The sequence below is a fragment of the Panthera uncia genome (genome assembly GCF_023721935.1).
Source record: "Panthera uncia isolate 11264 chromosome B3 unlocalized genomic scaffold, Puncia_PCG_1.0 HiC_scaffold_1, whole genome shotgun sequence".
NCBI lineage: Eukaryota > Metazoa > Chordata > Mammalia > Carnivora > Felidae > Panthera > Panthera uncia.
Window position 1 is genome coordinate 86,250,473 of NW_026057582.1, and position 13,989 is coordinate 86,264,461.

Sequence of the window (13,989 nt, forward strand, 5' to 3'; positions counted from 1 at the left end):
CTCACCTCTCATTCTCTCCTTCCCTTTCATAGTCCTCCACCTGCACCCTCTTCTGTGGCTTAAAATTTATCACTCAACTTGTCCTTTGTGGGTTGACTGAAGGCACTGCTCTGTATCTTCCTCATTCTAGGGTCTAGGCAGACTAAGCAGCCCCCATCCAAAACATTGGTTGCTATGGTAGAATGACAGAGCAGCAAATTGTGCTCCTTATCATTACTTATGTCTGGAAGTGATTCGTGTCATTTTGCTCATATTCATTGCCTTTCCCTCATCCCAACTTCAAAGAAATCAGAAGGGACAGTCCTACAGAGTGCCTAGGATGAGAATTAGAAATATTTGCCAACACTAATGATAATTAAAGACCTTGATTTTTAATTCATTCTGACATAAATTTGACATAGGATTCATATCCTTGAGATTCAAAGTTTGTGAACTACAGGGGCACCTGGCTGGCTCAGTTGATAGAGCTTGTGACTCTTGATCTCGGGGTTGTGAGTTCAAGCTCCACATTGTGTGTATAGGTTGCATAATAAAAAATATTTTTTTTAAAGTTTGTGAACTTCAAACTTGCATATTCTTAGGAGAATGTATCAAAAAAGAGATTAGAACTGCTGAATGAACTGTACTTGTTTTTCACAAGTACACCTGGACCACTTATCCTTTCCTTCTTCCATTCCAGAAGCCTTGTTCACTCTTTACTTTCCTCCCTATCCAGCTGAGATTTGATGGTCTGTTGTTTCAGCTTAGTTTCTTGCTATTATTCTCTCTTTTACGTATCTATTTTAAACCTAGCTGGAGAAAATCATATAGCCAGACTGGTATTTGTAGAAATTTATGATCAGCTGCCCCAACTGGGCTTTCAATAGCACCTTACAAATTACAGTAGTCTAGACACCTATCGATTCCAGCATCTTTCAAACTTCTCCTCTCCTCAAGCCTCCCCCACTTCCTATCCCCCATTTAAATTCCTCTTCCCCTAACTCCAGCCCAACATGTGATCTTGTATCCTTTTTGACAAAATTGGACAGGAACTGATAAAACTTTTATTACCAAATCTGCAGGCATACCTACGTTTCTACCAATATGTCTTCCTTCCTTGTTGGATTAAAAAAAGTTTCCTGGGGCGCCTGGGTGGCTCAGTCGGTTAAGCGTCCGACTTTAGCTCAGGTCACGATCTCACGGTCCGTGAGTTTGAGCCCTGCGTCGGGCTCTGGGCTGATGGCTCAGAGCCTGGAGCCTGCTTCTGATTCTGTGTCTCCCTCTCTCTCTGCCCCTCCCCCGTTCATGCTCTGTCTCTCTCTGTCTCAAAAATAAATAAACGTTAAAAAAAAAATTAAAAAAAAATAATAAAAAATAAAAAAAGGTTCCTACTTTCTCCAGGACCAGCCTCGGTACCTGTTTTCTGAATCTAATTTCCTCCATCTTTTCAAAGATCTTGTACTATTATTAATCCAGTCTCCTTATATTCAATCTCTGTCTCTATTTACTCTTCAGCACTTAGTGTTCACGTGTAAGAGAGTATATATGAGCAGGGGAGGGGCAGAGAGAGAAGAAGAGAGAGAATCTCAAGCAGGCTCCGCACTCAGTGCAGAACCTGACACACGGCTCGATCCCACGACCCTGGGATCATGACTAAGCCAAAATTAAGAGTCAGATGCTCAACCAACTGAGCCACTTAAGTGCCACTCCCAGTCAGATTTCTTGAAAACAGAATTGTCTTTGCTCATATCTGGATTTTCTCTTCCTGTTACTAATATTTCAACATCTTTTACCCAGTGCACTGTGCTCTTGGCTTCCATGATGCCAGACTCTCCTGTTTTCCTTTTCTCAGTTCTTCTTAGTCTTCTTTGCTTAGTCTTAGTCTTCTTTGCTTCTTCTTTGATGCACCTCTATTTATCATTAAGTATTATAGTTCATAGTTTTCTTTTTTGTCTTCAGATTTTATTTTTTTAAGTAATCTCTGTACCCAACATGGGGCTCAAACTCACAACCCCAAGATCAAGACTCCACCGACTGAGCCAGTCAGGCACCACTAGTTCATAGTTTCCTGTCTAAGATCCTCTTCTCTACTTATTCTGCTCTCTTCGTAAGTGCTCATACTCATTCAGAAAACTTCAATTATGCTGATGACTCCAAATGTGTATTCTTTACCCAGATCTCTCTCTTGTTTCTTGTGTATTGCTATATTTCTAGGCCTTCAACAGTATCTTCCACTTACTAGGTGTTTCATAAATGTTTCTCTTGTGACTGGCTGACAAATGAATGAATAAACAAACATAGTTTGTTTCATGGTGGTGATTCTTTGTAATTCTTCTTAATAGACCAGGACCAAATACTTTATATCCCTAGGCCTAGCACATAGTGGATACTTAGTAAATGCTTTATAAATGACTGAATAAAAATGAATGGGTGAATAAAAGAACTTTGTGATGATTCATTATAGCCAACCAACACCAAACACCTTGATTATTCTTTTTAAAAATGTAACTGGGTATAGCTTAAACTAATACTTGCTTCAAGAGAGACTAATTCTTTAACAGATCAAGTAAAAGTTGCAAGTGTGTTTGAAATGTTGACTGAATAACATGTGTGTAATATAATATTAGTAAGAAAAGAAGTTTAATCACTTAGCTGATCTAGTATATGCACAATGGTCATGAACACAGACTCTTATGTGGGACTGCTTGGGAGAATATCTGGTATCTACTGTAGGCATATGAAATAGAGTACAGTTTCCTTGTCTGTAAAATGTAAAGCCCACCTCATAGGATGGTTATGAGGATTTAATGCAGTGATACTTATAAAACACTTAGCAGAGATCTGGCACAAAATAAAAATTAAAAAATTTAAACATTTAATACCCATCAGTTATTATTAATATATCATTTTGATCCAGCTGCTATAGGTCCCAGCCAAAGACATAGTATAGATGAGTAACTGCTAAACCTGGCTGCTTATCAGAATCACTTGAGCTTTAAAAAAAAAAAAAAAAAAAGATTTCACGGGATGCCAGAGTGGCTTAATCGGTTAAGTGTCTGACTTCAGCTCAGGTCATGCTCTCACGGTTCGTGAGTTCGAGCCCCACATCAAGTTCTGTGCTGACATCTCAGAGCCTGGAGCCTGTTTCAGATTCTGTGTCTCCCTCTCTCTCTCTGCCTCTCCCCTGCTTACACTCTGTCCCTCTTTCTCTCAAAAATAAATAAAGTTAAAAAAAAATAAACATTTAAAAAAAGATTTAAATGGGGACAGGGGGACGTGGTGCCTGGCTGGCTCAGTTGGAGGTACATGTATCTCTTGATCTCCAGGTTGTGAGTTCGAGCCCCATGTTGGGTGTAGAGATTACTTACATAAATAAATATTAAAAAAAGAAAAAAAGATTTCTGGGCTGATCCCCAGACTATTATAAATCACACTGGAGTGGGGTGGAGGAGGTAAGAATATGTATTTCTTACAGCTCCCTAGGTGATTCTGAGGATCATCCAGGTTTGGTAGTTATGTTACAGAAGATAGAATTGTCTCTAGAAATCATCTGAGTATGAGATATAAATGGGAAAAATGTTTCTGGTATGGAGAAAAAAGGAGCCAGAAATCTGTAAAAAGCTAATTATATATAACCTTTGGGATCAATGGTCAAAGTTGTGCTGATTGTCCAAGAACAGGTCATAATGAAAGTGAAGCATACACAGCTGAGCCATTTTCAAGGTCCCAGAATGAAAAGAAAAGCAGAGCCACTGAGCTGGTAACAGCTGCCAAAATTAATTCAGAGTAGCCATGTGGGATGGGAAAGCACTAAATGAACTTCAGAAAGAGGTGGTAAAAATATAAAGATTATGTTTTAGGTATTGGAGGAAGAAAGATTAGAGGAAAATAGATGAAATAGCTGAGGACGAGTGAGAAGTGCTGTAGGAAAATATCAAGAGAAGATGATTCTTACTAAAAAAAAGAGGTAAAGAACATATGTCTTGGAAGAGAGAAAAAGAAAGGTCTCAGGAATGACAGTAAAAACATTTTAAGAGATTAACATGGAAAAGGCCAAAGACAGCATACATAATCAGCCAATTATAGATGGACTGCAAATCCTAGAGAGACCAGTATTACAGAAGGGGAAAGGTGAAGTAAAGCTAAGGCAATGAAGTTGATAACAAAGGGAAATAAATGAGGGAGTTTAGAAGAAGTCTTGAAGGATAATTAGAATTATACAAATATGAGGGGCACCTGGGTGGCTCAGTTATTTGGGCATCCGGCTCTCTATTTCAGCTCAGGTCATGATCCCAGGGTTGTGGGATTGAGCCCTGTGTTGGGCTCCATGCTGAGTGTCGAGCCTGCTTGAGATTCTCCCTCTGCCCCTCTTTCCTGCTCGCACACTCTCTCTCTCTTAAAAAAAAGAAAAAGAATTACATAAATATGAATAAAGTACCATTTAAGGTAGAAGAATATGTAGTACACAGTATAAAACTTGAAAATCTAAGGAATGATTCAGCAAACATTTATTGAGATGGACACACAGGGATGAATGAGAAATGCAGTCAGTGCCTGTTGTCATGGAATTCTCATTTTTTTAATGTTTACTTATTTATTTTGAGAGAGAGAGAGCATGCACACACAAGTGGGGGAGGGACAGAGAGAGAGAGAGAGAGAGAGAGAGAGAGAACCCCAAGCAGGCTCCATGAGCTCCATGAGATCATAACCTGAGCCAAAATCAAGAGTTGGACACTTAATTGACTGAGCCGCTCAGGCACCCTGGAATTCTCATTTCTGATAAACCTTGGGGGTAGAAGAGAAACAGGGTGACATTCTTACTAGAAATAGAACTGCATGTGATAAAAGAATGTTTTGTTTTTGACCGGACTGAATATGAGGCTCTTCCCAGTAGAGTTGAGTCGGGCAAGGCATTTTGAGCATTTTGGGTTTTTGAAGGATACATTGGAATCTGGATTGGAATCTGTCTGACCATAGATGTAAATTAGGCAAGGGAATGTGTGTCTGTCTCTCTGTCTATCTACACACACTGATCTCTCATCCCCAAAGAAATTTGTGTTTTTTTTTTTCTCATTATTTGCATTTTTTTTTTATTTTTTAATATATGAAATTTACTGTCAAATTGGTTTCCATACAACACCCAGTGCTCATCCCAAAAGGTGCCCTCCTCAATACCCATCACCCACCCTGCCCTCCCTCCCACCCTGCCCTCCCTCCCACCCCCCATCAACCCTCAGTTTGTTCTCAGTTTTTAACAGTCTCTTATGCTTTGGCTCTCTCCCACTCTAACCTCTTTTTTTTTTTTTCTTCTTTCCTTCCCCTCCCCCATGGGTTTCTGTTAAGTTTCTCAGGATCCACATAAGAGTGAAACCATGTGGTATCTGTCTTTCTCTGTATGGCTTATTTCACTTAGCATCACACTCTCCAGTTCCATCCATGTTGCTACAAAAGGCCATATTTCATTTTTTCTCATTGCCACGTAGTATTCCATTGTGTATATAAACCACAATTTCTTTATCCATTCATCAGTTGATGGACATTTAGGCTCTTTCCATAATTTGGCTATTGTTGAGAGTGCCGCTATAAACATTGGGGTACAGGTGCCCCTATGCATCAGTACTCCTGTATCCCTTGGATAAATTCCTAGCAGTGCTATTGCTGGGTCATAGGGTAGGTCTATTTTTAATTTTCTGAGGAACCTCCACACTGCTTTCCAGAGCGGCTGCACCAATTTGCATTCCCACCAACAGTGCAAGAGGGTTCCTGTTTCTCCACATCCTCTCCAGCATCTATAGTCTCCTGATTTCTTCATTTTGGCCACTCTGACTGGCGTGAGGTGGTATCTGAGTGTGGTTTTGATTTGTATTTCCCTGATGAGGAGCGACGTTGAACATCTTTTCATGTGCCTGTTGGCCATCCGGATGTCTTCTTTAGAGAAGTGTCTATTCATGTTTTCTGCCCATTTCTTCACTGGGTTATTTGTTTTTCGGGTGTGGAGTTTGATGAGCTCTTTATAGATTTTGGATACTAGCCCTTTGTCCGATGTGTCATTTGCAAATATCTTTTCCCATTCCGTTGGTTGCCTTTTAGTTTTGTTGGTTGTTTCCTTTGCTGTGCAGAAGCTTTTTATCTTCATAAGGTCCCAGTAATTCACTTTTGCTTTTAATTCCCTTGCCTTTGGGGATGTGCCGAGTAAGAGATTGCTACGGCTGAGGTCAGAGAGGTCTTTTCCTGCTTTCTCCTCTAAGGTTTTGATGGTTTCCTGTCTCACATTCAGGTCCTTTATCCATTTTGAGTTTATTTTTGTGAATGGTGTGAGAAAGTGGTCTAGTTTCAACCTTCTGCATGTTGCTGTCCAGTTCTCCCAGCACCATTTGTTAAAGAGACTGTCTTTTTTCCATTGGATGTTCTTTCCTGCTTTGTCAAAGATGAGTTGGCCATACGTTTGTGGGTCTAGTTCTGGGGTTTCTATTCTATTCCATTGGTCTATGTGTCTGTTTTTGTGCCAATCCCCAAAGAAATTTGAAAGAGAAATCATTTCATATGTTATAATATATTATAAATAAGGATATTTTGGCAAAAGTCTGAAAGTGACCAAAAGGGACCTGTGAAGCCGGACGAGAATCATTTCATAAAATAAGGATTAAATAATACTTCTTAGAGTTTATGTACTGTTAGCTGTCTGGAATATACAAAAAAAAAAAAGGAAAGTATTCCCTATTACATTGCCAGTTCAACCGAGTTTTTGTGGCAGAGTGAAATATTTTTTTTCCAATCATGCAATAGTGAGAATCAAATTAGTTTCTCAACAACTGGGAAGTTTTGGCAGAGTCATTTAGAAGATAAGCAAATTCATGTTAGAGCACAAGGAAATTAAAACTATGAGGAAGAATGATCAAAAGGGAAGCCAAGCTTCCTTTTGAAGGTGTTGAGATGCTGGAAGTATTAAAACAAGTGAAGGCTCTCAGAGGAAGGGTTAAAACCAAAGGAGTTAAAGAACTAAAGAGACCTGTCTGTATGAAGAAAGGATTAATGAAAAGCATGAAAGGAAAGGAAAACAAAGTTGAAGAAATTAGAGCAAATAAAAAAAATCAGAAACAAAATGAAAAAGTCTTCATAAACAGACTCAAGATGGTAGAAAACATAAGATTAAAGCCAAAATTAAGTCATTGCTTTATATTCTTACATTTTGCAACAGTACAAAGGAGTGTCACGGTAGCTAAAAACACATTCAGATTTCCTTAAAAGGATAACATTGAATGTAAGAAGAATTCCTTATGAAACTGTTTCAGGAGGTAGATGAGAATTTGGGGGATGAGGTATACATATGGGGAGAAGAGGGGTCAGATGCCTATAATATTGCACTGTGAAAAAGATAAACAGTTTAGTAGCAGACATCTAGATTCTAAAAGTGAGGAGCATAGTAAAATTGCTGTAGAGGAAAGAGAACTTCTAGGTTTAATGATCTCCCACCTGGGCTCTGTGAGGTCTTTGAGCAAATCCTTGGCACTTCTGTTCAAAGGCATATGGAAGGTGAGATAACTTGCACAATGTTAATAGGTACAAGTAATAATAACTTGCACTAGTGTTAATAGGACGTGAGAGAAATTGGGAACTGGTACTTGCTGGTAATACTAAACACTAAATATAAGATTATTGTGAGAATTGTGCTGGAAAGATTGACAGGAATAATAGAGAACATGAGATGCCAAGGGAACAATATGCCATGAGGGGGGTCCGAAAAGCTAACTGAAAAATCCTTACATGGCAAAGGAATGGGGTGGAAAATAAATTCATTATGCTTGGCTTAAGAAAGGGCTTTTATTTAGACAAGCTATGATTTTCTCTTGAGTGCCACGTAAAATATATTGTTCCAGAGCAGCTTTTGAAATGTGAGGGCTTTACATATGAGCCATTGGGATCAGTGTCTCCATTCTCAGTAAGGAAGATTGAAGAGAAAATTAAAATGATAAAAATAAAGCAGTACTGCCCATATAATTCTATACTATTTTTGTGGTCTGTGGATTGAATTTCCCTTCCTTCATTAAAAAATTTTAAAAGTATATAAGGATACAAAGGAGACAGTGCAGGGAAGCTGAGGCCACTCATAGCCTAGCATTTAAGAATAGCATATCTGTAGCAATTTCAAAAGGAAGTTTAAAATAAAGAGTGCAGAGACGTTGGGATAGCCTAGCATTTAAGAATAGCATATCTGTAGCAATTTCAAAAGCAAGTTTAAAATAAAGAGTGCAGAGACGTTGGGATAACATCATAAAAATGGATAAAAAACAGAGTAATACAAACTTATTGAAAGCAAGAATAAAAGATGGTTATGTTCTTTGGAGGGGCAAAAAAAATTAGATCATGAAAATAAGTGGGAAAAAAAAGTAAACACAGGCTAATTGCACATTATTGGAGAGCAGTTTTTAGTGATCATCTGATCACATAGCATTTGGTGTCCGTTTCTCCTGCTGCCTCTGCAGCTTTCCATCAGTGATCTCATTCCTGTGGCTTTAATTGCTATTCATATGCTAATGACTCTCAAATCGTTGGTGCCCAAGCTCCAGACCTATATATCCAGCTGACTACAAGATCTCTTCTCAGGTGTGTCACAAGTGCCTCATATTCAACAGGTCCAAATCTGTAAAAATCATCCCCCCACTCTCCCGCCCACCCCAAGTCTATTTCTCCTGTTTCCCTCTTGTGGAGTACTGCCACCTTACTCATCTAGTTTCCTACTTTAGAAATCTAAACATCATCCTTGCTGTTTCTTCTTTTACCCTTGTATCTAATCAATCAGCAAGATATTCATTCTTTCCCTTTAATAGTTCCCATGTATATTTATCTCTCTGTTCTCATTCTATTAGTTTAGACCAGAGGTTGGCAAACTTTTTCTATAAAGGACCGAATGGTAAATACGTTAGGCTTTGCAGGCCATATGGTCTTTGTCACAATCACTGTAGCTCCAAAGCAGCCGGACACAATATGTAAATGAACGGGTGTAGCTGTTTTCCATAAAACTTTATTTATAGACGCTGAAATTCACATTGTGTATAATTCACAAAATATTCTTCTTCTTTTGCTTTCCTCCCACCCCTGTCCCAACCATTTTAAAATGTAAAAACCATCCTTAGTTTGTCATCCCTATGAAAACAGAAGCAGGCCAGATATGGCTCACAGGCCATAATTTGCCCACCCCTGTCTTAGACCACCATTTTCTCACCTGAAATACAACAGTAGTCTTCTACTCTCCTACCTGGTCTCCCCCTAGTCTTGTCCCTCTGGTCCACTTCTCTTACTGAAGCCAGGTTGACTTTTCTAAATTGCAAATTGGATTGCTCTACCTTGCTTGAAGTCCTTTAAAGGTTGACCATAGCCATGGGAATGTACCCACATTTTTTGGCAAGACCCTTCATAATGTGGACCTTGCTTACCTTTCTAGCCATGTTTCCTTGCCACATGTTTCTAGCAGCTTCAGCTGCTTAGAACTGCTTGCAGTTTCTGTAGTGTGTAGTATTTTTCACTTCTAAGTTTTGACACATCCCTTGAATATCTTTCCTCCTTACCCTCTGCCTACTTCACCTGGAAAAACACTACTCTTCCTACTGGACACATTTTAGCTATCATCTCCAGAAGCCTTTCCTCACTCCCCTAAGGTGTTTTATCCCCTAAGGATTTAAGTGCTTCTACTAAGTTCTCTTGTCATATCTGCAGAACCTAATAATAGCATTTATTTTGCTATATTATAATTAACTATTTGATTGCTTCCCCAAAATAATAAACTCCTTGAGTGCCTAGAATTTGTCCATTATTTTATTCCCAGTTTCACGTATGGTGCCTTATAATACCCTCGGCACTTCCATTTCTATCTTTTTGCATTAAAAAAATTGAGATATGGGAATGCAAGCTGGTGCAGCCACTCTGGAAAACAGTATGGAGGTTCCTCAAAGAATTAAAAATAGAACTACCCTACCACCCAGCAATTGCATTACTAGTTATCTATCTAAGGGATACAGGTGTGCTGTTTCAAAGAGGCACATGCACCTCAATGTTTATAGCAGCACTATCAACAATAGCCAAAATATGGACAGAGCCCAAATGACCATCGATGGATGAACGGATAAAGAAGATGTGATGTGTGTGTGTGTATGTGTGTGTGTGTGTGTGTGTGTGTGTATATATATATATATATATTATATATAATGGAGTATTACTCAGCAATCAAAAAGAATGAAATCTTGCCATTTGCAACTATGTGGATGGAACTGGAGTGTATTATCTAAGCGGAATTAGTCAGAGAAAGATAAATATCATATGACTTCACTCATGAGGACTTTAAGATACAAAACAGATGAACATAAGGGAAGGGAAACAAAAATAATATAAAAACAGGGAGGGGGACAAAACATAAGAGACTCTTAAAATATGGAGAACAGAAAAAAAAAATATGGAGAACAGAGGGTTACTAGAGGGATTGTGGGAGGGGGGATGGGCTAAATGGGTAAGGGGCATTAAGGAATCTACTCCTGAAATCATTGTTGTACTATATGCTAACTAATTTGGATGTAAATTTTAAAAAATTTAAATTAAAAAAATAATAAAATAAAATAGAGATATTCATATATCATAAAACTTACCCTTTTAAAGTATACACTTCAGTTTAGTTTTTAGTATATTGACAATACTGTGCAGCTATCACCACTAATTCAAGAACATTTTTTTTAAAGATTTTTTTTTAAGTGATTTTTACACCCAGCGTGGGGCTAGAACCCACAACACCAAGACCAGGAATCACGTGCTCTACCATTTGAGCCAGCCAGGTGCCCCCAGAACATTCTCATCACCACAAAAAGAAACCCCATGTCCTTTTGTGACTAGCTTCTTTTACTTAGCATAGATGTTTTCAAGGCTTATCCATATTGTAGCAGGTAACAGTACTTCATTCCTTTTTATGACTGAATATCAACATTATATTTTAAGCTTCATTCTTCAAAGCTGCCAGGACTCTAGGGGAAGACCCAGTTAAGGCTGAAGGGCCCCTCCATGGTCTTTTTTCTCCAACCGTCTTTCACACTGCTTTTCCTCCTGTATCATGTGCTATAGCCAAACAATATTTTGATCATATTTTCATACATGTCTCATGTTTTCTTGCCTTTGTACCTTTTCTTATGTCATCGTCTCTATCTGGAATGCCCTTTTCTACCTATTTACAATTTTTCCTAGCCTTCAATGACTAATTCAGGTAAAAATTCCTTTCCTGAAGCTTTCCTTGATCAGATCAGCTAAGAACCATCTCTGAATTCCTACAGTAAGTATACTGCTTTAGGTGCTAAACTTGCCTACTGATTCCTTGAGACTGCTCTCATGTTTTCCAATTTTTTTATACTCTCCCATCTAGTACCTTGGTACAGTAATTTTTTAAAATGTAAATGAAAATGGCATGACCACTTTGGAAAAGGAGGAACCTCACTCTTGCACATTTATCCCAGAGAAATATCCTAGAAAACTAATATTCATGTAAAAATCAGTATACTGTTTTTTATAGCAGCTGTATTTGTAATAGCCAAAAAGTTGAAACCACCAACATGTTATACAGTAGTTGAATACTAAAGCAAACTGTAGTACATTCATATCATGGAATACTACTCAGTAATAAAGAGGAATGAACTATTGATATATGCAGCAACTATATGTTATACTGAGTAAAAAGAAATCTTAAAAGGCCACATATTATATGATTCCATTTATTTTTTTTTTTAATTTTTTTTTCAACGTTTTTTATTTATTTTTGGGACAGAGAGAGACAGAGCATGAACTGGGGAGGGGCAGAGAGAGAGGGAGACACAGAATCGGAAACAGGCTCCAGGCTCCGAGCCATCAGCCCAGAGCCTGACGCGGGGCTCGAACTCACGGACCGCGAGATCGTGACCTGGCTGAAGTCGGACGCCCAACCGACTGCGCCACCCAGGCGCCCCTATATGATTCCATTTATATAACATTCTTGAAATGACAAAATTGCAGAGTTGGGAAACAAATTAGTATTTACCAGGGTTTAGAAATAGTGTGAGGAAGGAGGATAGGTTTGAATATAAAGGATAGTATGAGGGATATCTTTGCAATGATAGAATAGTTCTGAATCTTTGTTTTGGTGGTGGTTACGTGAGTGTGTGTGTGTGTGTGTGTGTGTGTGTGTGTGTGTGTGACTGTGTGTGTGTGTGTGTGTAAAAAATGACATAGAATTATACATACACATTGTACCAGTGTCAGATTCCTGGTTTTGATGTTGTGTTATAGTTAGATAGGATGTATGTATTGGGGGAATTGGGTGAAGTGTATATGGGACTTCTCTGTGCTATCTTTGCAATTTCTTACAAATCTATAATTATTTTGAACTAAGAAGCTTAAAACTTTCTCTTTAGAGATTGAAAAGGTATTTATCATAATCATTTTGGCACTCATGGTCCTGCTTCTGATCACTATGAATCTGTGTATACTTTCAAAGTCAATTTACGAGGTTGACAAGAGAACCTGTTTGTAGTGATATTGTTGTTACATTTTATAATTGATACCTGTTTAAGTAAGATCTGGGACAGTGGTTCTTTGTGGATGACATCCTGGCTTTCAAAGACCTTGTCTTAATTTTTAAATTAAGTGCTAAGTTAAATTAAATTAGTTTGAGTCATATTTTGTTACAGTTTTAAGTTCCTATTGTTCTTGTCTACTGGATCTTGAAGGACAATGACCACAACAACAAGTCCTATGTAGTATCTGTTATCGTATGAGAGCTTGATAAGCATCAGTTACTTTTGATTTTGCATTAACTGATTCAAACAATTAATTCTTATTTTAACATAGAGTTAGTAAGAGGTTTCTTCTGGTAAGATTTTGAAAAAAGATACCATTAAGCAATGTTCAACTCAAATTTTTAAATGTTTGAAAGTTATTAGACTATATATTAAGTAAAATGAATATTCTTTTGCAAATTTAAAGTATTACAAAATCAAAATTTCTCTCTAATTCTTTTTGGAAAGAGGTGGGTATATATAACTTAAGGATTTTTCTTTTGTATTTATGATCAAACTTAAAGTGAATATCAGCAAAAAAGAGGAAATATGAGCAAAACTCCATATTCTGTAGTAAAATGAAATTTTTTTTTTTCAGATTAAACTACAGAGCAACATATCATATCAGATGGCAGATATACATCATTTAAAGGGTAAGAAAATTAATTACAGATTAAAGATAAACAAAGGTCACTAAATGTCTAATATCCTCAACAATTAAGAAATAGCTAGACAGCTAAATGAAATAAAAATTTTTGAACAAAGCTCCTTTGATGGCAAAATGTTTACTTTTTCTTAAGATATCATAAAAGAATTTTAATGTTGCTTTATACACATTAAAAGTTAAAATTTGTATTTTAATCTTGTATATAGACAGATTTCATACAATGAAATGTTACTGAAAGAAGCCTCAAAGAAAATTGAGGGATAGCTTCAAAAGCTATCAAATTTCTAGGGAAAGGGTAAGGGGTAATCCCTCTGTATTGTGTCCAACTGCTAAATAATCCATTCAGGTCTAGAGATGCTTTAGATGGGTCCTCCAGGCTTCATGTTTACCCTGGGAACAGAAAGAAACTCAGAACAGAAAGAAAACCTGGAAAGAAACCAGGAAGAAACCTGTAGATAGATAGATAGATAGATAGATAGATAGATAGATAGATAGATACATAGATAGATAGGTAGATATACTGTGTGTGTATTTGTGTGTGTGTGTGTGTATTTTTTCACTTAGATGAAGTGATAGGAAATGACTAAAAGTTTTATAAAAAATAATAGGTACGGTGAACAAGCTCTATGCTTTGCTTACATTACTTCATACCATCACCTGCCTGTGGAGTTTGGGACCTGAAGAGGACCCCTCTTCTCCCTCACACCCTTTGGTTACAACACTGTATGTATGTATGTATGTGTGTATATATATGGTGTTTATTTATTTACGAGAGATGTG

General features: G+C 37.6%; 1 protein-coding gene across 4 annotated transcripts in view; it reads left to right on the top strand.

Annotated features, from left to right (window-relative positions):
- Positions 1 to 13,989, top strand: part of GOLM2 (golgi membrane protein 2) — a 105,931-nt gene that overhangs the window by 25,893 nt on the left and 66,049 nt on the right. For all 4 annotated transcript variants that reach the window (XM_049613530.1, XM_049613529.1, XM_049613533.1 and 1 more), the window contains exon 2: positions 13,141 to 13,195. In XM_049613530.1, the coding sequence (XP_049469487.1) occupies positions 13,141 to 13,195 (55 nt within the window). The remainder of the gene's footprint in view (positions 1 to 13,140; positions 13,196 to 13,989) is intronic.